At 38.4% G+C, this 24,231-nt stretch overlaps 1 protein-coding gene across 11 annotated transcripts in view; it reads left to right on the forward strand.

Annotated features, from left to right (window-relative positions):
* The window catches only part of TENM2 (teneurin transmembrane protein 2), a 691,595-nt gene that overhangs the window by 441,822 nt on the left and 225,542 nt on the right, over window positions 1–24,231 (forward strand). For 9 of the 11 annotated variants that reach the window (XM_062629179.1, XM_062629180.1, XM_062629181.1 and 6 more), the window contains one exon: window positions 15,263–15,472. The exons of the other annotated variants lie outside the window; for them this stretch is intronic. In XM_062629179.1, the coding sequence (XP_062485163.1) occupies window positions 15,263–15,472 (210 nt within the window). The remainder of the gene's footprint in view (window positions 1–15,262; window positions 15,473–24,231) is intronic. 11 annotated transcript variants of the gene reach the window in all.

Consider the following 24,231-nt stretch of genomic DNA (forward strand, 5'->3'; position numbering starts at 1 on the left):
TTAGGGCACCACATATCTAGTATGCCTAAACATATCCTTGTGTGTGGAGGTATATATCTGTGTGTGTTCATAGAATATCCACATCTGTGGTATACATCTATCTCTCATGTTATGTGGATTTTTTTGTTGCCCTATTACTTGCATGAGTGTAAAGGAAGATGCATGAACTGGGGACTGCCTCAGAAGGATTACCTGTGGTAACCCCCCTGGTGAGGAGAAACAGCAAGAGGGTTCTGCTTCTTAGGAGACTAATGTTCTAAAATGTTTATCGCTTCTTCCTTTATAATTAAACAAGTGCTTATCCAAAAGATAAGCTATAATTCCTTATCCAAAAGACAGTGAAATACAGTGCATTATAGTTGTATCCTGCATTATGTTGGCATAATGTAAGGGTTTTTAAATACTGCAAAGGGTAGGACTGGTGATTACGTACACCTTATGATACAGTTGCTTTAATGTTCCATCAGACTGTGACTCCGTTATAGGTGATCTGTGTGTTTTATCATATGAGCTATAGATTGAGAAGATATTAGGTCTCATATTAAAGCACTATCAAATGAGCATGGATGTTCTGGTCATGGCATGTTTTAAGTTGTTAACCACAGGCAAATTTGAGACTCTTGCCTCAGGCATCCTCTTTAGCAATCTAAGCTCTTTTCATACTTTTAAAATAGCCGTAAATTGTTGACCAGAGAAGGAACTGATTTTTTTTTCTCTTTCAAAATCCATTCCTTTTCTAGATATGTGTATAGCAGTTTATTTTCTATCATGTATATATATGTGCTAGAAAATACTATATAAAAATAAGCATGAAGTAATATGTATATATTGTATATGCTAACATATGTATATGCCATTGAGATTGTGGGGGTTTGAATGTCTGACACTTTTGCATCATTTATAATTAAAAAGGGGAGGAATGAATAATTTTACTAATAAGAACAGTAACGTAGCCACCTTCTTTATCTCTTTGTTATTAAAGGAATATGTCCTCTGTTGCTCATCTGAGATTATTACTTGTGCCATCTTAGGGGTTGATCTGACTTGCATTTTCTTTTGTTGCTGTTGTACATCATTGGATTTAGTGTATATGGATCTAATAAATAACAGATTAAACTGCCTAAACTGTCATCAGTCTGTATAGTTGTAGCACATAAATGCATGCTGCAGGCATTTAATTGTTGTTCCAGCTCAGAAGACAATAGTTTTATGCTCCATTGTTGTGGATGATCATGTAGCTTATTTTGCAGTCCATGGTGAACTTAAGCACTGGAATGGCATTGTGTACAGTAGCAAAGTTACACAGGCCTTGTTTGTAACGCCAGGTCTTACTGTGCAGAAACAAGTCAAAGTTTTCAATTATTTTTGTTTGCTAAGTGTTATGCACTATTAATGTACGTTGTTTCAGTTGTACATCAGGTATATATTGCAAAGGAAATTGTTCCCACCTTTTTTCTCTACCTCACTGCTTACAGATGGTGCAAAGGTCGTGCCAGAGTTAGGCATGATGAGACCTGGGGTTGCTGTGGGATTGTTTCATCTGGATGTGAGAGGGAAGCTGTCTGTATGGAGCACAGGACAAAGTTTTTAGTTGGGAGAATTGGTTTTCCTAATACTTTCATGTGTGACATGCAGTTATAAATACAGAAGTTGGTTTCCTTCTTACTTTAAAATCACAGTGTAAATGAATTAGCTGAAATAACCATCAGTGAAGTTCAGACAGTTTAGAAGTTGCTGTAGTGGTGTGGACACCTGCCTGCAAGCAAGGCTGAAGAAGTAATAATCTCAGATTACTCAAGTACTTTTTGATGTTCTCTGTCTCCATTGATAGACAGCATTTTTGACAATGAAAGGATATACAGTTTTGTTTCGTTCATCTTCCCTGTTTTCTTAATAAGCTTCCGGCTGAGTTTAGATACGACTTCTAGCTTGGGCATGGCATTTGGGAAAACCAGAAAAAGTAGTATAAATGTAAATGTGAAAAGCTACAGCTCATTCTGTTTTTGAAATTGTTGGTGTGAAAAGAACTCAACAGTGTTTTATTTAAACAAGGTCTGCTGCAACCTTGATTGACTTGCAGTAAATTGCCTGGTACGAGAGGCAAAAGGAAGTGGATAGAAAAATGGCAATCAGCACCAAATGTTTCACATACTGATTGACAAGCACCAGAGATGTGCTAGAGTAAGATAAATTGGCTAACAGAGCCCATCTTGACAGCTCCTGAGATGGGAAAATTGTTGCTGTTAATTTGCTGCTGGGACCTTGTCATTTATAGGGATATATATTTGAGTGCCTTCTAATGGTGTAAACAAACTTTGGATTCCTAAGTAGCATATTTCAGCTTCAGTTGTTTTAATTCTTCTCTGTCCATGTATTTCTGAGCTGTAGTTATAAAGTGCTTTAAGATTGAAAAAAATGAGAGAAACTGTCATTATTTGAAAGATACAGTTTATGCTGAAATACAGCCTAGTACATTCCAGCTATTCTGTAGCCTGTTTGATTTTTGGTGGGGTTTTTGCTTTACCAAAAGGCATGGAACAGAGCCCATTTGTTTTAAGGGAAGAACATGTATTTTTATTCCTTCAGTTTTCACAACTTTAAGTGTAACTATAATGAAAAGTTTTCTTACCTTTTCAAGTTATCTAATTTTGTGCTTGCAAATGTGTTTTAATCATGTTACAGATTTTCTTAGTACTGCAGAGCAAAGCTCCCTTTTCCACATAGTAGTCTTTCATGTCTGCAATTTCTTTTCATTAAAAGGAAATTTTATCTTTTTAATTTCCTGCACTCTCAGAGTGCCATTAATTACAGCAATACACAGCAATAGTAAAAGAGTTAACGGGCTGATAGCTCCTGGGTTGCAGTCTCTGCTCAGAAAGGTCTTATTTTGGCTAAATCTTTTCATATAAAGTGAAATTTGCCATAAACATTCTCACTTAAGAAATCAACATTTTTCAGCTTTCATATAAGCAAAATGAACAGATTCCTGTATTCATTTAAGGTGTGGCCCACAAACAATAAATGTTATTTTCTCCCATAATTTATATTCTCTTTCGTTATTTGAGTCTGCTTCTCAAATTTTGAACTGGAAATCACCTTTACGAAGGTGGAAATCTCTCAATCCTTATTCAATACTGGGAGCAAACAAAGTTTTATCTGCCCTTAAGCTGCTCATTTGGAAGTGGTTTTGTAGGTTGTCCATAATTCTGTATTTGGATATTTTCTGTATTCCGTGTCTTCTTCAGGGACTAGTCAGCTCTACCAGAAGACATCAGAGAGATTTTAAAGGGCTAAATAGACCTGGCTCCTTATGAGTGATGGGATTTCACTTCCCCTTTTGATTTTGAACTTCAATTTAGCTCCAAGCTGCATTCCTAAGACCCGAGCACAGCAGACCATCCAGAATTAAATGAACAGCAACAGCCTGGTATTCCAGTACAGAAAAGACTGCTGTTGGGGGAGCATCTCTCTGTGCAAAGCTTTTTAGGGCTCTAGGATGAAATCCTGGCTGTGCTGAAGGCAAAAATAAGATTTGTATTGACTTTTATGGAGCTGAGATTTCACTGGGGTTTGCTATTTAATGGTGGGATATTCATTCATCCATTACAGGGCCTGGTAACTTCTTGTCAGGGAGCACAGATATTCAGAGTAAAATATCATAAGAGTCTTAAACATTTGTAGCACCTGATAAGTCTTTAAGAAAAAAAAGAAAAGATGTTTAGCTTCCTGAAGATGCAGTTAGACACAGGGAAGTTAAATGCTTACGTGCTTTTGTGCATTGGAAAATCACGCCAGTATCATACATGACTGAAAAGTCAAGCCTTTAGTTTCCTTATGCATCCACAACTTCTACAATTTTCCATACAGCTTGTGTAAGAAATGTGAAGATCTCAAAAGAAGAAACTAGATGAAGAAAAATGTAAATATCAAGATAATATCATGTAAATGTAAGTATTGGTATCAAGAGTAATGGAAGATTAATTCCCATCATAGTGATACTTTTCTTACTGCACCTTAGTATCTCCCAGCCCTAAAATACAAGCATGTTTAGAGTGTATCACAGCAGCTGCTCAGCACTAATTCAGAAGCATATTTAGAAAGCAAATAAGGACACTGTATTCAAACTGTAGGTGTAACTAACTAAAGTAGACTTTAATAAGCTGAAGCAGAATTAGCCAGAATATGGCACTGGCACTGCACTGTATGATACAGCAGGTTTTATGTATAGTGTTTAAATTTAGCTGTATACCTAATACTGATCACGTGAAACCTTGTCTTCGTTTAATATTTGTCCACCAGAAATTAAAGCTGCTGTTTTAGTAGGTTGCAAAGAGTTAACACAAACTCTCTAATCATTATCCAACTCCCACCAGTTAGTACTATCTATATATGATTTTTCACAGAGTTTGTTGAATAATTACAGGTTGGAGTTTTCTCATGTTTGTACAAGGCAGTGTTATTTTTCCCACCTATTAGTGACTCTAGGCACTTGAGTCACTAAGTGTTGCAACGTTCCTGGAAATAAATTCCCTAACAGAAATAAAGACAACATCATTCAGGAGGATTTGGAGTGGAGATGGTATGCGTGGTTGTTGAACAGTATTTAGAATTTCAATAAAATAAGGTGAAGGTAAACAGGAGGTGTTTGGAAGGTAGAAACAAGTTTGTAGCACAGCACGATATAAACTCTGTGTCACTAGAATAAAGATCAAAACAAGTACTTGTAGATTGATCTAAGGAGGTAGAGTTCACAGGGTGCCTGGTAACTACCTACCTAGGGCCTCATTACAACCCTTCCATTAGTGGAATTCCCTGGCATGAATGCTTAGCTATAAGATTGATAAATAGGAAATTCTATTTCTTCCCATTTTTTTTTTAAGCTGCACATATCACTAAGTTTCTATAAAGGTGGAAATTTGGTCATACATGATGATGGCTGTGAGTCTCCCAATAAGCTTCTTCTAAATACACTCCTAATCTTAGATTGTTATTTTTGTCCCCCAAGGAGCAGGCGGTTGATGAGTTGTTATAATTTAATGTTAGTTATAGTTAGTTCAGTAGAACCTTTTTTAGGGAAGTTGAATTGATGCAAGCTCATGTGAGTTATGCTCATGTGGGTTTTTCTGTTCCTTCTTGCTCTGACTTTACTGGCTAACTCAGAGGTATGGTAATATTAGAGAAGACATTTTGACTTTATGAGTGATGAGGAAAAAAATCATTGAAACAAATTACTGTTTTCCAGCCATGAAGGTATCAAACATATGCCGAGTAATCAGCTTGCTAGTGTAATAGGTTCATGAAGGAAAAGAGTTTTCTAATCGTATTCACTGATGTTTTTTCCCAAGACAGCAACAGCTTTTATAAAATGAGGCTTATAACTTCTCATTACAGAATCTAATCTGCCCAAAAGACATTGAACAGCTGCAAACCCCTCACATCTTCTAGCTGTAAATTGTTTGTATTATTTATCTTTGTTTAACTAAAAAAGAAAGGGCCATCAGATGATTTAACAAGACAAGAATTAAGTGACATTAGCTTTTGACAGCAGCAAATTATTCTTTTACATTCTGAATTGGTTTAGATAATTTTTAAGTCATGTACGGTATGAATTCTGTAAAACTGATATATTTGGTAGGTGGATTGCTTAGGAAAATTAATTTAACTTTAACACTGAAAGTCAGAAGAGAAGTGATTGCTTTCCAAGTTAGCCTTATTCTAATGCATAGATTTTAGTAATAATAGTACCTTGCATTGGTACAGTGATTTTCATATTCAAGCATTGCACACGGGCAGTACTTCAGGAAATATTAACCACATACAGAGGTGAAATGGTTTAAGGAAGATACAAAACTTGAACAAGCCTGTCGAATGGATCGATAATAAAACACAGAGACCAGGACTGGCTGGTTCTTCTTCACTCAACCCTTTTCTATTATCTAAAGCTCTCAAATTGCATTCCTAGGTGTGCAGGTAACTGGTTCTATTTCACAGGACAGGGAAGAGGAATATGTTAAGTATGAGTATATTTTAATACTGGATTTTTTATTATTTTTTTTTATACAGAAACTGGTTGCCATTTAAATTTTCTGTTTTTTTCCAATCACACGTAACACCTTATAAACAATTTCTTGTCCTGCTCGCAAAATCTAACTAGAACTACAGCAACACTAAAGCACTTGAGACTTCATGCATTACTGTCATGAAGAATCTAGGATTATTTTGGTTTGTCTGGGGTTTTCTTGATTTATCTCTACCACCACACCCTCCTACCCCCCATATCCTGTAAAATTGCTTGGAAATGAAAATCTAAATTATAACATGTACCAAAGAAGAAATAACTTTGAATTTTAGGGTAGTTTTATTTAAGCAACATTTAAACTTACTGAGTACAAACTTGTTATACCCACACAGGTAAGATCACGATTCCTAGGATCCTGTTTTTTAAACAAATGCTCTATGGCTTGTACAACGTGAATTTAAGACTCTTTCAAAACTGTATTTTATGCTTTCTCAGATCATCCTGTGTTACTGTCTTTCAAATTTTCATAAAGGAGGTAGAGATTTTGGCAGGCATGTGTTAATTTCTTGAGTGCCCTTTTCCTGAGGGATTTGGTCCCCTTAGAGATGATTTTGCATTTTGACGTTTCACAGAAACCTGGATGTGTTTAAGAGAAGAGGTAGTTCCATTGCCTGCTTGAGAAGGGAGGGAATGGATGTTGCTTGCGCTAAGTTTGTCTTCAGTATTATCTTTGGAGATCTTGCCAACAAAAATGCTTTCCCTCACCCTAAATGCTGTGGGAGTTCATGTGCCGCTGATGTGATGGAGCTGTGCCTCAGCAACGCTGCTGCTCTGGGGGACTCCGACATGAGCCTTTCAGTGTTTCAGCGACCTTGAAATGAAAAAACCCTCCAAAAATAAATGAAGAAAGGCCTCAGGGCTTCAGGGGCTCCAGTGAAGTCTTCTGAAGGAACACAGCAGCCAGGAGCACAGCAGGCAGTAGCCAACCTGTCATCCCTGCAGTCCGCAAAGACATAGTTGCAGGCATAGCTATCGCCTGCCCAAGCATCTCCACTGTCTCTTACTGAGAGCAGGATACACAGGGTGTCAGTGGAAACAGCATAACTTGGCTCTCTGTGTGCCCTGCTGGGCTCTGGTTTCTGAGGAGCTACTGACCAAAGATACAATCTTTGTACATTGATAGAAATTGCCTTTTGGGGCATATTCTTGCCTATACCGTAGTTGTTATTGTTATTATTGATATTATTATTATTATTATTGTTACCTGCACTGTGTTCATGCTCTCATTTGTGCTTTTTATGCATAACAAAAGGTTTGAGAAAACTTAGCAGGCCATGTCAGATGTTGTTCATTTTGTTAAATGGGAAGGATACAAACCATAGTACTGACTCCTCTTCGCTGGTTCATTGTTATGTAAATCACAGGGATGACTTACTGTATGTACATCTTTTTTTGGCATTCTCTTTTCATTGTTTCAAAGCCACCTTCTGTCTTTCCCTGGTATGATAGGATGGCATCAACTTCATCCTTAGTTGCCCTTACTATCTGTTTTGATGAAGAGAGATACCCAAAAGACATCAATAAACAGGTCTGTGCAGGAATATCAGCCCCATGCTTTTAGGAAGACTTTATTTTCTCCTTTGACTCTTGTGAAATAGACTTTGTGAAAACCTTTTCCTTAGCTTGGCTGGTTTTGTTCATTTGTTGTTTTCAGAGAGGTAGGAACTTCAGAAACCCTGGAAGTACCTTTCTTCTGTGATAACTCTCTGTCATCCAAATCCTGATTCCTATCTTTCTTTTCTGCTGTTTTGAAGCTTTTTTGCCTTAGAGAAAAAACAGTTTAGGCAACAGAAAACAACTTGGTGCTGAAGAAAATGATCACCAATTGTTAGATTTCATTCCCTCTTCTTAACAAGCATCATTTTGGGCTTTTGGTTAGTATTTTCAACTTGAAATACAGCCTGATAAATACAGGGTTAACAGAGTCCTCTTTACAGAGAGGCTAGCACTGCTGCTTGCTGGATGAGGTGACTGTTGGTGTGTCTTGTCTCTCTCCTGGGGGCTGGCAGTACAGCCTGCTTAGCAGTGGGGAAAAGGACTTTCTCCCCTGGGAGAAGCTTTGCCTGGGCTCCATGCTGGCCTCCAGTGTGCTGACGTACAAATGCCATTTTAGCTACATAAATAATAGATGCTGTTACTGTGTGGGAAATGGGTGATTTTTCCTGTTGTCAGTTAACGGCAGTAATTTCATCAGGTACAAAATATTTATATTCCTTATTCTAGTTATGACAATACCTATTTATTAAATATGGCTGCTTGGGAGTACCCAGCCCATTGGCAAGATGTGCTTTGCACACATATTTGATGGAAAGCAGGGTTTTTTCTGATAGAAAGCAATTATTCTGGGGAGGAATAGGAGAGCCTGCTGAATGTGCTATACCTCAGGAAAGTTTCACCTTCATCAGCTGCCTAGTTAATTTGTAGTGCTTTGCACTGCAAAAACATGCATCTTACGTTATTAGTTGTTTCCTGACACATTTACCAACACTTCTCACTCCTTAAGTGAACTTCACATTGCTGACAATGTAGGTGCTTCAGCTGGGCTGACTTGGAAATGTGGTGAGAATGTGTTGTGTGCTGTGCGAGGAGGGCAGTGTGCACTACCCTGACAGCAGGGTCCCGCCTGTCTTCCTGTACTGATTCCATTTAGCTTTCCAGCTGTTTCCTGAAGTCAGGGAGCAGAGGAGGAGGATATCTGATCCTTCTCTTTTATCATCTCTAGTTAATGTCCACCCAGTGCCATTACTTAGCTTTCCTTCTGTAATTTTAGTAATATGAGCAACACAGCAACTGCTGTTAATGGTATACCCATCGTTTAAGTCACTAACATAATTTTATGGGACTCCTTTCTACACGGTTCTATACTTTGTATTGGTGTAACATGAGTATCAGTTTCAATCAGTAAATGTCAAAATCTTAATCGCCAATTAAGTGCTTTACAGTTTCTGTCCTGATGGCATCAGTTACATCTCATCTCCTTCCACTTTTTATGTCCCAGCTTCCTGCACTAATCCTTGAATGCTACTTCAGCTTCCAAACAGCTATTAAAAAAAACAACACACCAAGAAAAAGTTATTTTAAAGTTTCCCTTCTTTCTGCAGTCTGATGTGTTGGGGATTGCACAGTGAGGTTTTGGCTTGTGTTTATCTTTGCTGTCTGACTCCTGGTCCTCTTGACCAAAGCTATAGAACAGGCATAAGTGATTTTACTGATAGCGATACTTGTGGCTAACTGTAGGTATTCCAGGTCATAGAATGGTTTGGGTTGGAAAGGACCTTAAGCTCATCCAGTTCCAACCCCTGCCATGGGCAGGGACACCTTCCACTAGAGCAGCTTGCTCCAAGCCCCTGTGTCCAACCTGGCCTTGAACACTGCCAGGGATGGGCAGCCACAGCTTCTCTGGGCACCCTGTGCCAGCACCTCAGCACCCTCACAGGGAAGAGCTTCTGCCTTAGATCTAACCTGAGCTTCCCCTGTTTCAGTCTGAACCCATCACCCCTTGTCCTCTCTGGCATCCTTGTAAGCCCCCTTCAGATATTGGAAGGCTGCTATGAGATTATTTATGTTTATTTTCTATATGAATAGTAGGTGTCCTAACTTAGAGAAGTACAAAATAGTTATATCCTCTTGATTATGAAGATTACCAGCTGTTTAAAGCTCTTGAAACTTGATTTGCTTATAAAAGCCTCTACACATAGGAAGATGCCTTCATAACTGCAATTTATCAATGAAGATATGCTGGTTTGGTAGATGAACTCAGTGAGACATACTGAAGGTGTGTGGGGTTCAACAATCTACACAAATAATCGCTACACGTGCTAACCTTAGAAGCGAGATTCTCCTGCTGCAAAAAACCTGGAGAATTCCATTGCAGGTACAATAAGCTTTGGAATCTGTATTTACAACCTCTAGGTTTCAGGTGTTTTCTAATGATGGAAGTTTTTACGTAGAAATGGTTAACTTAGGAGGGTGGGCTGGCGACATACATGTTGTGATCTTCCCCCTACCAAAGTTAATGGCAAAATGGCTATTTGAGGTGTCTGGATTGGTCCTTCAGAATGCTTAAAATAATGTTCTTTTTTGGATATTTTGTATGTCTGTTTAAATGTGTGTGGGCAAATATATTGAAATATATGAATATTCATATAAACAGATATACAATTATATTTCTTATGTGTTGTTGCTAGGTAGCAATACTATACTATATTACACTTAGCTGAAAGGTTACTTAGCAGCTCTTCAAGATACAGTTTTGTAATGCATATTTACACAGGGACTGCTCATGCATCAAAACTCTTAAATTCCGGGTGGTTTTGTCACGTTTGTTCCCTGCTTCCTGTGGTGCACCATGGTGGAGTATAGAGGCCAGGGTTTCACACGCACAGGGGCTTTATTCACCCACAGAACTCCATAGGTCCTTTGCAGGAACAGGAAGGGAAAGGGTATGGAAGGTGTGTCTCAAGAATCCTTCAGGAACTGATAAGCAGCTTGCTTCTCTTCTTTGATTGTGTCTCTTATTTATGTATATTAATGCTAGCAGTGATTGCAGACAGTCCTTTTTTTATTGCTTTTTTTTTTTCCTGTGATGAGTTGGGGTCTTTCAGGCTAACAGCAACTGGAGCATCTCTTTCCAAATGTGTTATTGTGATTAAGGTGAACAGAGCTCTTCTTAGCTGTTTCACAAGTGTCTGGGCTTGACACCTTCTTCTCTGTCACCCCATTGCCACGTTATTCCATGACCACACATGGCAGGCTCCGCTGGTAAGCTTGTTCCTTGTTGTACCTCTGCTTGGCTATGAAGCTGCCCTTAACAAAGAGATTATAGGAATTTCTCACACCGATGTATGATCTGCATCCTCAGCTTTTGTGGGTGTCCTCCTGAAGGTGGTGGCAGAGCTGTGGCATCATTACCAGCTACAAGCCTGGCTTGATTTTTAAATGTCGATTCTACAGCAGATTTTAAGCCTTAGGGACTTGGGAGTGTAGCAGTAATTGAGGAATGGTTTCATAAAGGCTCCTGGGCTGATGAAAAAAGATGTGACTTTGGTAAAAACAAAAAAAAATACAAGCTGAACTAGTAAGTCGATGCTGTCTGCTACAAAATCTTAGGGGGAAATGGAATATAAGTGATAAGATCATAAGAAAGACCCTTGCAGACTGAGATGCTGTGTGGCATGGTTGCCCAAAGCTATCTCGGATCAGAATGCCCTCCTGAAGGAGAGTTATCAAGTTTCTTCCTTCACTCTAAGTAGTAAGATAAATTATATGTCAGGAGAAAGCCATGAAGGAGGCAGGAAGAAAAGGAAAAGCTTTTGTTGTTCTAGGCTGCCCTACAAGTATTTTATTCAGTATCTGTACAATTTATTGCCATGCATGAGCATATGCAGTATGAACATGCCTATGAACAGATACTGGAAGGAAGAACTAGTATTAACTTTTACTACTGAATTGTAATATATCAGCTTGAAGACTTTGATTTTCCTTTATAGCATGTGTATGTGGTTAAATTTCTGTGGGTATATTACACATTTACGTTGTTGCTGTCAGTGGAAATAAATACCACTACACAGGGTTTCTGTCAATGCACAGCTAGACAAAAGTCTTGTTTGAAGAAAAGCAGACAAAAATTGTATATACTCCTATTTACATTATGGATTTAACTTTCAAAACCAGCAGTGTAGTAGAATTGACAGTATGTTCTATAATACTGCAGGGATTGCAAGTCCCATTGTGAAGTGATGGAAATTTAGAATCATTTCAAGAGATGGGAGGTGTCACAATACGACGACTGTTAAAGTATCTACATATACATTAAAGGGTCTGGCAGGAAGCTCAGGTTTCTGAAACCTGGAAAGCTTAGTCTGTTATTTTAAATGGCACATTGAATTTGTGTGACCAAGATATTAGTATTCAACACTACAAATTGAACCCATTATTTCTAATTTAAGAGTATATAGTAACAAATAGATTGCATTTATCATGCTTTTTATAGCCTAACTGCAGCCCATTCAATTCTCTTTGGTACTTTCACAGCCATTCTCTTGACTGTGGTACTGCGGATAGTTACCCTTTGGATTCATTTCCTAAGGCAACAAAGCTAAAGTGTCTCTCTCTGTTCCTCGTTGGTAATTTTTCAGCTGGCTTCCCAACAGGTTTTACAAAAGGTTGCTTGTCTTCAGCCATTCCGTGTGTTTCAGGGGCTGGGGTGGAAAGCCGTACAGAGAGCAGCTCTGTCTGGAGCCCCGCTACAGTACAGGAAAAGGCTGTCGTGGGAGTTTAATGTTTACAAGGTGTCAAAAATCATCTTGACAGAAAGATCAGGAGTTCCCCAACCACAAGAAAAGTTTTAATCAGATTTAGCAGGTTATTAGGAAATCCAAGCACAGGACAGATCAGCAATAGGGTTTGTGACTCGCAGACATCTACAGTTGTCGATTAACATGTGCTTATGGACACATCTTCCTCAGGAGCCAACTTCCCACCAAAAGAATGCAATGTTTTAACAACTTGTTACCTTCTGTTTCCTCTAAGCTACAAACAGACCTATAGTAATCAGACGTTTTACCTTGTCTTCAGGGATTTGGGCTGTATTGTTTCATGAAGGTGTGAATGTGATTAGCCTTCCTGGCAAAAGAATTCTTGGCTTTTTTCATTTCTCTTGAAGTATTCTGCAAAACTGTTCCTAAGTTTCCCCGAAATACCATAGGCACATTGCACAGAAGAAAAAATCTTTCTCCCTTCATCTCATAACCTCACGTCCAACATTTTTATGATACAGTAATATATTTCCATATGATACAGCAAATGCAGATTGTGAATTATAAATCTTCTTCTTTTAGCTTCGTAATGTTGAAGCAGAACCAGAATATCTGAAAATTAAATGCATGCAATAGTCGCAGTGTCGTATTCCTGTGTGAGTTCTCTCAAACCTCAGCCTCTTTCCTTGTTTCTAACACATTGCAGAAGAATAATTAGTAACGGGGTTTGCTCAATCACTTTCCTTTAATATTTAGGATATTTACTGTAGTATTTTGTAACAATAGCATAATCATGAATCGTAACAGTAATTATTCCTATCGTCAATATTAGAATTATTTCCTCGTAAACGCAAGTCCACAGTGAAATATTCAATCTATATTGAATTTTCTCTACCATAAAAGACAGTAGATGAGGACTACCGTAAAGTAGCTTAAGCCCATTTTTGTTATGTGGTAACTTGGTCATTTAGTCTTATCATCTGTGCTGGTTTTGGCTGGGGTTTTGGCTGAACATGGGAAGCGAGGAGTGAATTCCTTGTTTTGCCTTGCTTGTGTGTGTGGGTTTTGCTTTCCCTATTGAACTGTCTTTATCTCAACCCACAAGTTTTCTCACTTTTCCAGTTCTTTCCCTCATCCTGTTGGGGTGAGTGAGTGAGTGGCTGTTTGGTGCTTAGTTACCAGCTGAGGTTAAAACACCACATTATCTATCTATGCAGTGCTAAAAACATGATGATAAAATAAGCAGAATAGTCCCTTGTCTATCTCCAGGTATTTATTTTGTTTCGAACTTTTTGAAGGTAAAAAAGTAGTTCATGCTATTTGCTAGTACCATGCAGAGAAAGGAGTTGGGATTTTAATTTCTCTGGGCTTCTTTGGTTGAGTGCTGCTCCCAAGTATAATTTCTATGTGATGAATGGAACTTTTTATTTAATTTTCCTTTACTTTTTTCTGTCCTTTGGAATTTGATGTGTGCCTCATCCTGATGGTATAAACCTTAGTGCAATTCATATAAAATTCCTGTTAAAAAAAATCATTCGCCTTTCCCAAAAAGAAAATGTAACTAGTGAGGAAGCCAGTGTGTATTTGCTCTGCTACTGTTTCTTTAAGACTGATGGAAATAAGGTTGCACCATTTTATGTAGTTTTGCTGCATTTTAACATCAGTCGCTAGCATGCAGCAGATCTCTCTGCCTCACAGACTTCAGCAGTATCACAGAGGTCATATTTTCCTGTGTATAAATTATTCATGAACAATTTCTCCAGTGCACTAGATAAACTTGCAGAGATCAGAATTCATGTTTCTCTTCTTCCTCTCATCTCTATAATCAGTCATATTCTAATAGGCAATGCAAAAAAACCCTCAAAACCTGTATTGATCTGTGTGCATTTGATGGAATAGATTGGTACAAAGTTATAATTAATATAAAGTCATTAGAGGGAAGTCCACAAAAGTAAAGAATAAATAAGTATGAACATTTTTGTTGCTGACTGGATGCCACTTGCTTATTTGACCAAAAACGTGTTGTTACAGTGGGCTGAGGTATGTTGTACACATTAAGGACTGGGTTTCAGAGCTGAAATTAAACTGTCTGGTGAGTGAGGCAAGAAATTCTGCCCCTACAGCACCAGTGCAGAAAGAAATGACAGTAAAACACTTCAGAATTTCCAGTCCATATTCCAGCTTAGCCCATTTCTTCAAATGGGATAATTCCCTTTCAGTCCTGCTGTCCGCTATGCTTCCTATCACATCCGTCAGTGGGTTTTGGAAAGATCTACAATAATACAGAGGATCCTTATCTTGGAGATAGCCTTCATATGGTTCTTGTTACATGCCTCTGATCGATTCCTGTACTGGAGCAATTTCCCTGGTAAAAACTAAAAAAAAAAAGAAACCAGAACAGCACCATTATTTTAAGAGACGATTACAGACATGTGCTGTAATTCCAGGAATCAGCACATTATAGTCACCTTTCCCATTGGTCTTATTTAGCCAAAAAAAACCCACCCTATTTCTGTGAAAATTCTTCTGGTAAAATCTGTAGCTGATGCCCTTGCATTTTGCAGCACCTGAGGATGCAGCGTGGGGCCTTTGGGCATTTGGGTGCTCTGTGTGTTGGCACCCGTGCAGAAGAGGTGCTCCCGATCCAGTGGTCTGCAGCTGCTCTCAGTTCATCAGCATCTGCTCACCTGATGGGTTGCAAGCCGGTGCTATGGAGAGATTTTTGGAATGAGTTCGCAGCCAAGCTGCTCACAATGCCTTGAATATGATACAAAGGGACAAGTTTGTACCAGTGAAGGGATGATGTGGCTCTGCACAGCAGTAATCGTGTGTAACGATGGACAGTTACAGTGCAATTACTTGGCTGTTTGGGTTTTTTTTCATTACATTCATTGCTGATCTTTGATCCCTGTGTCCTCTTTCCCAGGTCGTCCCATTCCACCTACATCCTCGTCTAGCCTTCTCCCATCTGCTCAGCTGCCCAGTTCTCATAATCCTCCACCAGTTAGCTGCCAGATGCCATTGCTAGACAGCAATACGTCCCATCAAATCATGGACACCAATCCTGATGAGGAGTTCTCTCCTAATTCATATCTGCTAAGAGCGTGTTCAGGGCCACAGCAGGCCTCCAGCAGTGGTAAGAAAATTGCAAACATATGGAGTTTGTCTGTGACATGTTTGTGCCAGTTTTATGCCTTTTTTTTTTCTTTTTCATTTATTGCAAATGTGTTCTTGCATCAGCACAAAATTGAGAGCATCTATGGAAAAGGGCAAACAAAAACTTACAGTTTTATTGCAGTGAACATTTTTTGGAAACACCATACATCATTTATGTTTTTCCTTCATTTTACTGAAGAGAGCTTTTTGGTTTTCAGAGTGTTACAAGCAGCATAAAAAATATTACTGTATTCTTGTCTCATCAGAGGGATTTATTTTTCAAAGTAAGTTTCCAGCTCCTTGATGCGTCTTCTAAAAGTGAGGTTTACACAGAATGGTTCTTTGTTCTGCATAGGCTCATGTAGGTGATGAGGTTCTATATCTAAAAATGTGTGCTGCTTCTGCCATTCTGTGTCTGTTCTTGTTTGAGAATCTGTCTGATTTTGTACTCCCAATGTCACATTTAACTAAAATACTGCTATTTTTCTGCAAATTACTTCTTGTCTTTCAGGCCACTATTTTAAAACATTTGCAGCTCTGCTTTCAGTCATCTGCGGTTTTTAGGGTTTTCTTTATTCCTTTTTTTTTTGTTGTTAGTATTAACAGATGCTGACTTTTCTTTTTGACAGCCAAAAATCAAGGAATGAAGATGCAATCCCTTTTTAGAAATACAGGCAAAACAAAGGAAGGCCATTATAGCTCCTTATGGTTTTGCCTTTTTTGTTGTTTGGGTTTTTTTAACATAGATGTCTGTTGTGCAGCTCCTGTCTATTTAACTAAACACTGTAAATTTATATTTTATATGTACTTCCTGATCTGCTCAAGGTCACTGTTTCCTGTAACAACACAGTTCTGGAGGTACTATGTGGTGTGGAACTTTTGGCCTCTGTGGGTGCATACAGTACACTCATATAGTGCCCTTTAAATGCGCTCGTGGTGGGAGGGTGAGACAATGAGCAGAAGTTGAAACATAAGATTCAGAGTGGATATAAGGTAAAACCTTTTCCCTAAGGATTGGGTTGGAACGGGTTGCTCAGAGAGCCTCTGCAGGCTCTGTCCTCAGAGGCTTTCATGAGCAGATTGGTTAAAATCCTGAGCTAGTTGATCTGACCTCAGAGCTGCCCTTTGCATGGCAGGTGGCTGGAGTAGGGACCTCCTGGGGTTCCTTCCATCCTGAATTAGCCTTTAACCTGATCAGCCATTCAGGTGTGTTAAAATATAATTACACAAAGAAATAATAATTCAGCGATTGAGCATGCTTCATTGCTACTACAGCGTAGAAGGTGGAAAATACAATTCCAGTTTTGAGGGTTTTTTTTTAAGAGGTTGAGGGGGATCTTGGGAGTAGCAGACCTCAAAATCTGTAATAGGCAACTCAGTAGAAACCATTGCGTGGGGGAGGGAAGTGAATGTGATCTCTCTTTGATGAGACAGTATAGCTTCTGTAAAGCCTAGCAATTTAAGCGTTCTTTGAAGGAGTCAGCCATTCCTGAATGGGGGTGATCTAGTTAATAAAGGGTCTTTGTATTTTCAAATGGGTCTCAACAAAATCTGCTGCTCAACACTTTTAAGGGAAAAAAGGGAAAGAGGAAAGACACCTTCACAATAAGCAGTTTGAAAGACAGTGAGTAGAAGCTGGAGCTCCCCAGTGACTTTTCATGGGACATGAAGATACTTGGAGAAGATGGGTGGGGTAAGAAAAGTACCTGATGGCAGTATGGTAAGGATGAGATCAGACTATAAAGAATTACAAGAGGACCTTTTGAGACCAAGTAACAGGGCAATAAAGTGGCAGAGGAAATTCAGGGCAGAGAAATGTAAAGTGATATTCACAGAAAAAGCAACTCTGGTTCACTATTGGTAACGGTGATGGGCTACTGCTAATCAGGAGTGAGTTTCTGGGGATGTGCAGGCTTCATCTCAGAGCTCAGAACAGGTGAATGCTGACAAGAAAGGAATAAAGAACAAAAGAAATAACATTGTATAAAAGATGTGGTGGATCAAACAGTGTATAAGGGTTTAAAGGGGAATGCGAAAAGTGAATGGGGGAGAGATGCAATAAGGGTTATGAAGTAGAAAAAAATCAAGGTCAAGGAATATGGACTAAAAAGGAGACTTGGAGGATACTTGAATACTTGGTACTTGGTGTTAATAGCTGCCATTGGAGGCTGGGTGAACCAGCATTGCTTTTCTCATGAAGCCAAATAAAGCAAGTCACAGTAAAACAATACTGCAAATCTGATGGAAGAGCTCTTTAGGTTTCATTTTAAAAATAGTCATTGTTTCTTTATATCCTCAAAAGCTTTCTGTTTTGGACCTGTTGCAGTGGACTTGATCCAATGAAGCTTTTCGATAGGCTCAGATATGCTTTGATTTGCATATGAATGGCTGATTTGTTCATTCTATGTTTTAGCATTTTTCTCCCCCAAATGTCTCATTTTCTTCATTAATGAACAGTCATAATAAGTGACTTTTCAGGCTGTAAGAAACAGCCGTGGGGTGTCAGGGGATTTTTGTTGTTGGTTTTGGTTTGGGTTCTTATTTTTTGACCGTAGGCACATGCTTAATTGCTTGATCACCACTGAGAGTGTTCTATAGCACAGGTTCTTCTAGACTTAATATATCCTGTGGAAAGTAATAAGTGGTTTCTAATGATGTCATTCTTTTCTGTAGTTCTCACGTGTTCTCATGTAGTTCTCTAATGTTTCCTTTCGAGAGCTTATAAGAAAACACCACAGATAGTGCCATATACCTTGACTTGGAAAAACTAACCTTTTTATGTGGCTCATTCATGTGGAAACTTAGCACCGTAGATCCAGGCATCTGGGAGACAGTAAATGCATTTAAATAATTTGCGCTTGGTCTTGGGTTGAAAAGGAAGATTTGAAGATACTTAGATTTAAGATTCTAGATTCTCTAAACGAATCTATCACAGTCTCCAAAGTAGATGCTGAAGATTAAATATTTGCAGAAGTCTCATACTGATTACATTATATAAGTGTCCTCTTATTTGTCTGATTGTACACTTAAGCTTGCTTCAACCTCAACAATTATAGGATAGCTCCACAACAGCTTGAAGATGAGTCTTCTTGGATATGAGGTGATAGTCATCCATCCACATGTACTGCCCTGTGCCCTTCACAAGAGCCATTCTTGGTATATCTGGAAAACTCATTTGCCTAAAAAAATTACCTAATCAAATCTTCCATCAAATGAGCAATCTATTGTTGATATTATGAAGGCCTTTAATCTACAATAAATCTTTGTTAGAACTCATCAGAGCTTCCACTTTGAGAGAAATGTGATTATAGCACTCTTAAAATGACATTACATCATTGGGGTGATTGGTTTATCATTTGGAGAAGCGACATCAATCATAACTAGCATAACCACACAGTAAATGAATTCAACCTTTCTACTGCAGAACAATGACACAATAATTGCTCAAAATCAGACTTAAAATGAAATCAGAAAATGCACTTTCTTTAAATATGATGTTAACCTAATGGAATATATTATCAAAAATCATGTTTGAGGAAAGTCTGTGTAATTAAAAATACGTGAAAATGTATTCCTTTTTTTCTCTCATTAGAACCTGATTTCAGTTGCAGAATCATTTTCGATGCAACAGATATTATGCTGGTTTTAATTGAACTCACATCACTTACATTCCTCTGCTTGTATTTCTTAATATAATATGCAGCACAATTATATGTGATGAAGGACAAGAGGTTTTTGAAATCTGGTGCACCTGCTGATAGTGTTTTGAAAAACACAAATATTATAGAAGGAAATGAGACTTTCATCCATGAGAAGCTAGTGGATTATATTTTTCCCTTCTAAAAGGTCAGTTCCTGTCACACCATTTTCTAGGATGGTTTCTTACAGCTAGAAGGAGGAATAGGTTTGTTTCTTCTTCCTGTGTTTTCTTCCTGGCAATATAAGGTGACTCATCTTGTTGGAATGCCATTTTAATGGTTTCGGTCATAATACAATGGGCTGTTTTTCAGTCTTACATAGGGAAAAAAAGATAAGGAGTGTTGTTGCCAGCACCTTTGCCTTTACTTTTTTATATAAGATTTATTCCTATTAAACCAGATTTTGGAATCTTAACAGAAAAACTGTTTTCCAACCTGAGTAGAACACCTAGGATAAATCTACTTGCGATATAATAGAACCATAACTGGATGCATTCCTCACCTTCAACCATTCTAAAAACTTAAAAAGTAGATGCAGAATGATCTTTGGAGTATTTATATTTTGGGAAAATTCTAAACTGCAGGTTAGATATTGTCATGATGCCCAAGAAGTTACTGGAGTTTAACTGGAAGGGGGATCATGCCTAGTTTTTCAGTGTTAACATGTCTTTTTGGCTCAGAGACAATAATCCAAAGCTGTGCTTCAGTGTAACAGTATTTGCCCACAGGGTAGTTTGGACACTGCTTAGAAGACAGGGCTTGCTTTGATTTTTTTCCCAAGCAGTTACTGGCAGTGAAGGGAATGCTTTCCCATGGTGATTCCAAGTCCATGGGCATTCTTTCTCAATCCAGTCAGTATGGTGCCATCAAACTTGTCTTGCTCATATGCTGTCATTGCAGGTAGTAGAAGTCTTGCCCACCCATTCGCACAGAAAATTAGCATAGGATGGTTGATCAATATGTATTTTGAATTTTGCAGAAATTTTGGGTTTGGGTTTGTTGTTTCTTTGATTTTGATTTTTTTTTTTTTTCTCTTGGAAGTCCTGGTTCTAAACTGTTTAATTGGAATTGAAATCTTCCTCTCCTTGTCCACATTACATTTCTGGTGGGAGAAGGGCTGTTGTTTTACTTTGGTGTTTGTTTACTGTGGTCCCTGTCCATGACTTCTGAGGTCATGTAGGGAGGAACAGTAACAGAAGGAAAAGTTTTGGTGTTCTCCGCCTTCGCTTTTGGTCCTGACTGCTGTATGCATTTGTTAGGATTTCAGCAGCCTCTCTTTCTGAAACCTCTTTCAGAATATTTCATTTCAGACTTTGCTAAGTTGCGCTTCGCTCAGCAACAGTTGAAATCAGTTAAGGTTCCGGGGTTGGTTTTTCTAAATTATTTTATATACTTTCTAATATCTATTAATCTTCTAATATCTGCCTCTGAAAGGCAGCCCTTTGTATACAGTTATATTGAGGAACAGTGTTTTCTGTTCAATATGTTCAGAGGGAAATAGCAGAAGCTTCTTTTTTCCCATGACATTTTGCAACAATGCAAAAAAGAGTTGCAGATTGTTTTTTTGGATTTCTATTTCCAAATTAAGAGTAGATTAGGTATGTTTGTTCCTGGGACCATCGCTGTTGTTCTTACTGAGTATCTCAGTGCTGTAGGCTTTTTTTTTTTCCTGCCTTGGCACCCATGGCTATTAGGCACTGACCCAGAAGCAGAAGAAAGCAAAACTAGTTTGAAGGCTTCTATCCTTAATGCTTAATGTAGCTGAAGAACATAAACCACCCTATATATCTGCAAGACTTCTCTTCAGCAGGTGACAATGGCTGATAAAGATTCCTCTGTTACAGTAGATAAGACTGGATAGAAACTAAAACCCACAGGGTTTTAGTGCTTATGGTATCAAGACTTTGAGGTTTTAAGCAATAGTCTCTCTCTAAACATACTGTTTTAAACAGTGCATGTATTTAGCAGCAAGGTCTTTAAATAGAGTATTTTTTCCCCAATTTGTTTTTAATACTTAAATTCTCTGAATCCTTAATGGCCAGTCACATTCTAATTCTGTTGTATCTCTTGAGCACTAGGGCTAATTTTAGAGCTTTGGACTGGAATTAGAAATGGAGGGAACAGCACGAGCTATGTTTTCCCACTGAAACTGAAGGGTGTACTTTTTCAAAGCATTAGCTCCATGTTGCTGCAACTATTACTGGTATTATTTGATATATTGCTGTTAGTCTCTGTAGCTTATGTTGATGATGCCAACAGATGTCTGAATTTCAGCCAGAAGACATGATTCTAGATATTAAGATATTGCAGAAATGTTGTATTTATTAATTCATGAATTCATAATTGTAACAGACAAACAAATCTTAAACAGAAGGTTCCTTGGTAACAAGAATGGTAATGCATTACAAAAAGCTATAAAATTGAGAACAGATTCAAGTTCAGTTATTTCTGTATTTTTCTTAAGCTCAGCATGGTTTTGAGAGCTGGAGAGTTTTTTCTTAGCTGCTTTTACATCATTTTAGTTTAAGGCTTGGAAATATACTGAACTGGAAGCTTCTGTAGCAATAACAGCAGCTCAGCAAAGTAGCTGCAGTATTAACTTTCCATAGGTCTGTATCTCCAGCTGTTACTCTGCTGCGTTCTGATATCTACCATAATGGTTGGGAAACCGCTTAGTTATTACAGCCAGTCAGGCCCTGCTATGTCTTATTCCCAATCCTTACTTTGTCTCCTAGCAGCTAGTTGTAGATCACTAACAAATGTCATACTTTGGAGACTTAAAGATTAGATGCTGTTGCCCTATTAGATGTTGTGCCAAGAAATGGGTGTCCAGACTTGGTACCTTGCTGGAAAACTGGAAGGTGCTGGGGATGTAATGATTATAAGCAGAAAAGCTCTAAACCTGTTCTTGCTAATGCTCGCTGCTTCAGGTCGTGCTGAAAGTGTGGAAAGAATTTCTCAGGCTTTCTAATAGTTTTGTCTTTTGGTGCAGTTTTTAATCTCTGTTTTCATTGGCAATGACATAATCCTAACAAATTCTGTAGGAGATTCAGCTGCTGTTTATATGGAAAAGCAACAGTTAGGAAACATTTCCTGTTTTTAACTGGGATTTGGGATTTCAACAGGAATTGGTAGCTGATTCAAAGTGAAGAGTCAAGCGTACGTGAGCCATAAAAAATTGGGAACCTAAAATGTAGGATATATTTTTTTCAGAATTATTTGCAGTATTTAAACACAGGAAGTTCTGTGGGTTGGTTGGGTTTGTAGTAACAAAAAGTGTCTGAACTTCTTTCTTTCTCCCTATAAATCCAAGTAAGTGCTGTTACAAACACTTGAAGGTGAGCAGACACCTTTTGTCTGAGTCAGTATATTTTGTCTTATGGATTTCCTGATTTTGACAAAACAAAGCCAAACATTTCTGCTGTATTTAAATGATAAATCATGCATTTATCTAATGCTTAATTATTATTCCTAGTTACAGAATTACTTGACTAGATTTACAGTTATAGAATACCTATTTCTAATATGCTTACAAATATTAGCATCTTATCAGCCAAATCTGTAAATATGTCATCTGTTAATCACATTAACATCTCTAGAAACTGAGTTTATCTTCATTCAAAGCACGATTCAATAAATAGAAGTCAAGATTATTTTTTTCCTTTAGAAGATGTTCAGTCGTATCCTAAAAGCTACAGGACATGGGGAGCTCACCGCATCGCTGGAGAAACTATTGTGGTTATAACTCAGTGGTTATTAATTATTCTCCTGGTCTCATGACTCTTTGCCTGACAGTTCTCCCATGCATGTCTTTCATATCCCTTCAGCATAAACAGAAAGAAATCTGAACTCTGTCATTTTACTCCGAATATTTTTCTCTTTCTGTTTACCTGAAGCAGCCCTGTTGCCCTCTGGGAGTATGTACACTAAAAGGGTTTGCACATATAGCATCCGCTGAAAGTACAGCTCATCCAAGCAAAATACGCTGTCCTGTTACTTCCTAATCCAGCTCCTCAAGTGCATTAAACCATATTGTAAAAAGGACTCCTTTGCTTGCATCACTGCATCTTCTGCTGGGTTTTGCTGATGCGTGCTTTTGTAGACCAGGACTTTGTTTTTCTTACAATTTCAACTTTATCAACCTTGTACAGCCACAGTTGCAGTGGAAATGTAATGGAAGTATGAGGCACTGGAATGGGTTGCCCAGGGAAGTTGTGACTGCTCCATCCCTGGCTGTGTTCAAGGCCAGGTTGGACGAAGCCTTGGGTGACATGACTTAGTGTGAGGTGTCCCTGCCTATGGCAGGGGGCTTGGAACTTGATGATCTTAAGGTCCTTTCCAACCCTAACTGTTCTATGATTCTATGATTCTATTTCAGCTTGGTTCTGTCTGGGGCGGTGCATTTTACTTTCATCACGTCTGTCCTAATGTTGCCTGTGTATATAGCTGACAGTATGTGACTCTAAAGATTCAGGAACCAAAGGAGTTTGCAAGTCTTGAGCTGATCAGTTCCAGTTTGTTGGTTGTAATTCCTATGTTGTTTATAACAACTACATACTAAAGCTCCAAATGAGGGGTTATTTTTTTCTCATATAAGCTAATCAAACGAACCAATGGCTTTTTATTACATTACAAATACATGTCATTTATTTTCCTGATAGATTCTTGCACAGAAAAGGCGAGGTCTTTGACTGTTTGTAAAAGTTAATTACTGGCCTGAGTAAATGCTTACTTTTTCTGATAACTTGGCATCAAGGCATAGAGGGAATCCTGTTCCCTTTTGTCAGCTCTCCAAATGTTTCCGCAGCTCAATATGTGGCATTCACACCTGAATGAAATTTCATCTCTTGCTCTGTTCCGTTTGTTTGGACTCTGTGTTTTCTTCCAGTCTGTAGCACTGCTGCACTTGCAGCCAGTTCCCTAGGTTGCTTTTATTGCAGTGACCTTTTCTATCTGCGTAGGGTGCTATTTGTCCTTCAGCTCCTCTTCAGTCCCTGCCTCACCCCACCAAGGTATTGCCTTACATGTCACTCCTTTACAA

Source organism: Pezoporus occidentalis, unplaced genomic scaffold (genome assembly GCF_034315485.1).
Source record: "Pezoporus occidentalis ecotype Australia unplaced genomic scaffold, CSIRO_AGI_Poc_V1 ctg33, whole genome shotgun sequence".
Taxonomy (NCBI): Eukaryota; Metazoa; Chordata; class Aves; order Psittaciformes; family Psittacidae; genus Pezoporus; species Pezoporus occidentalis.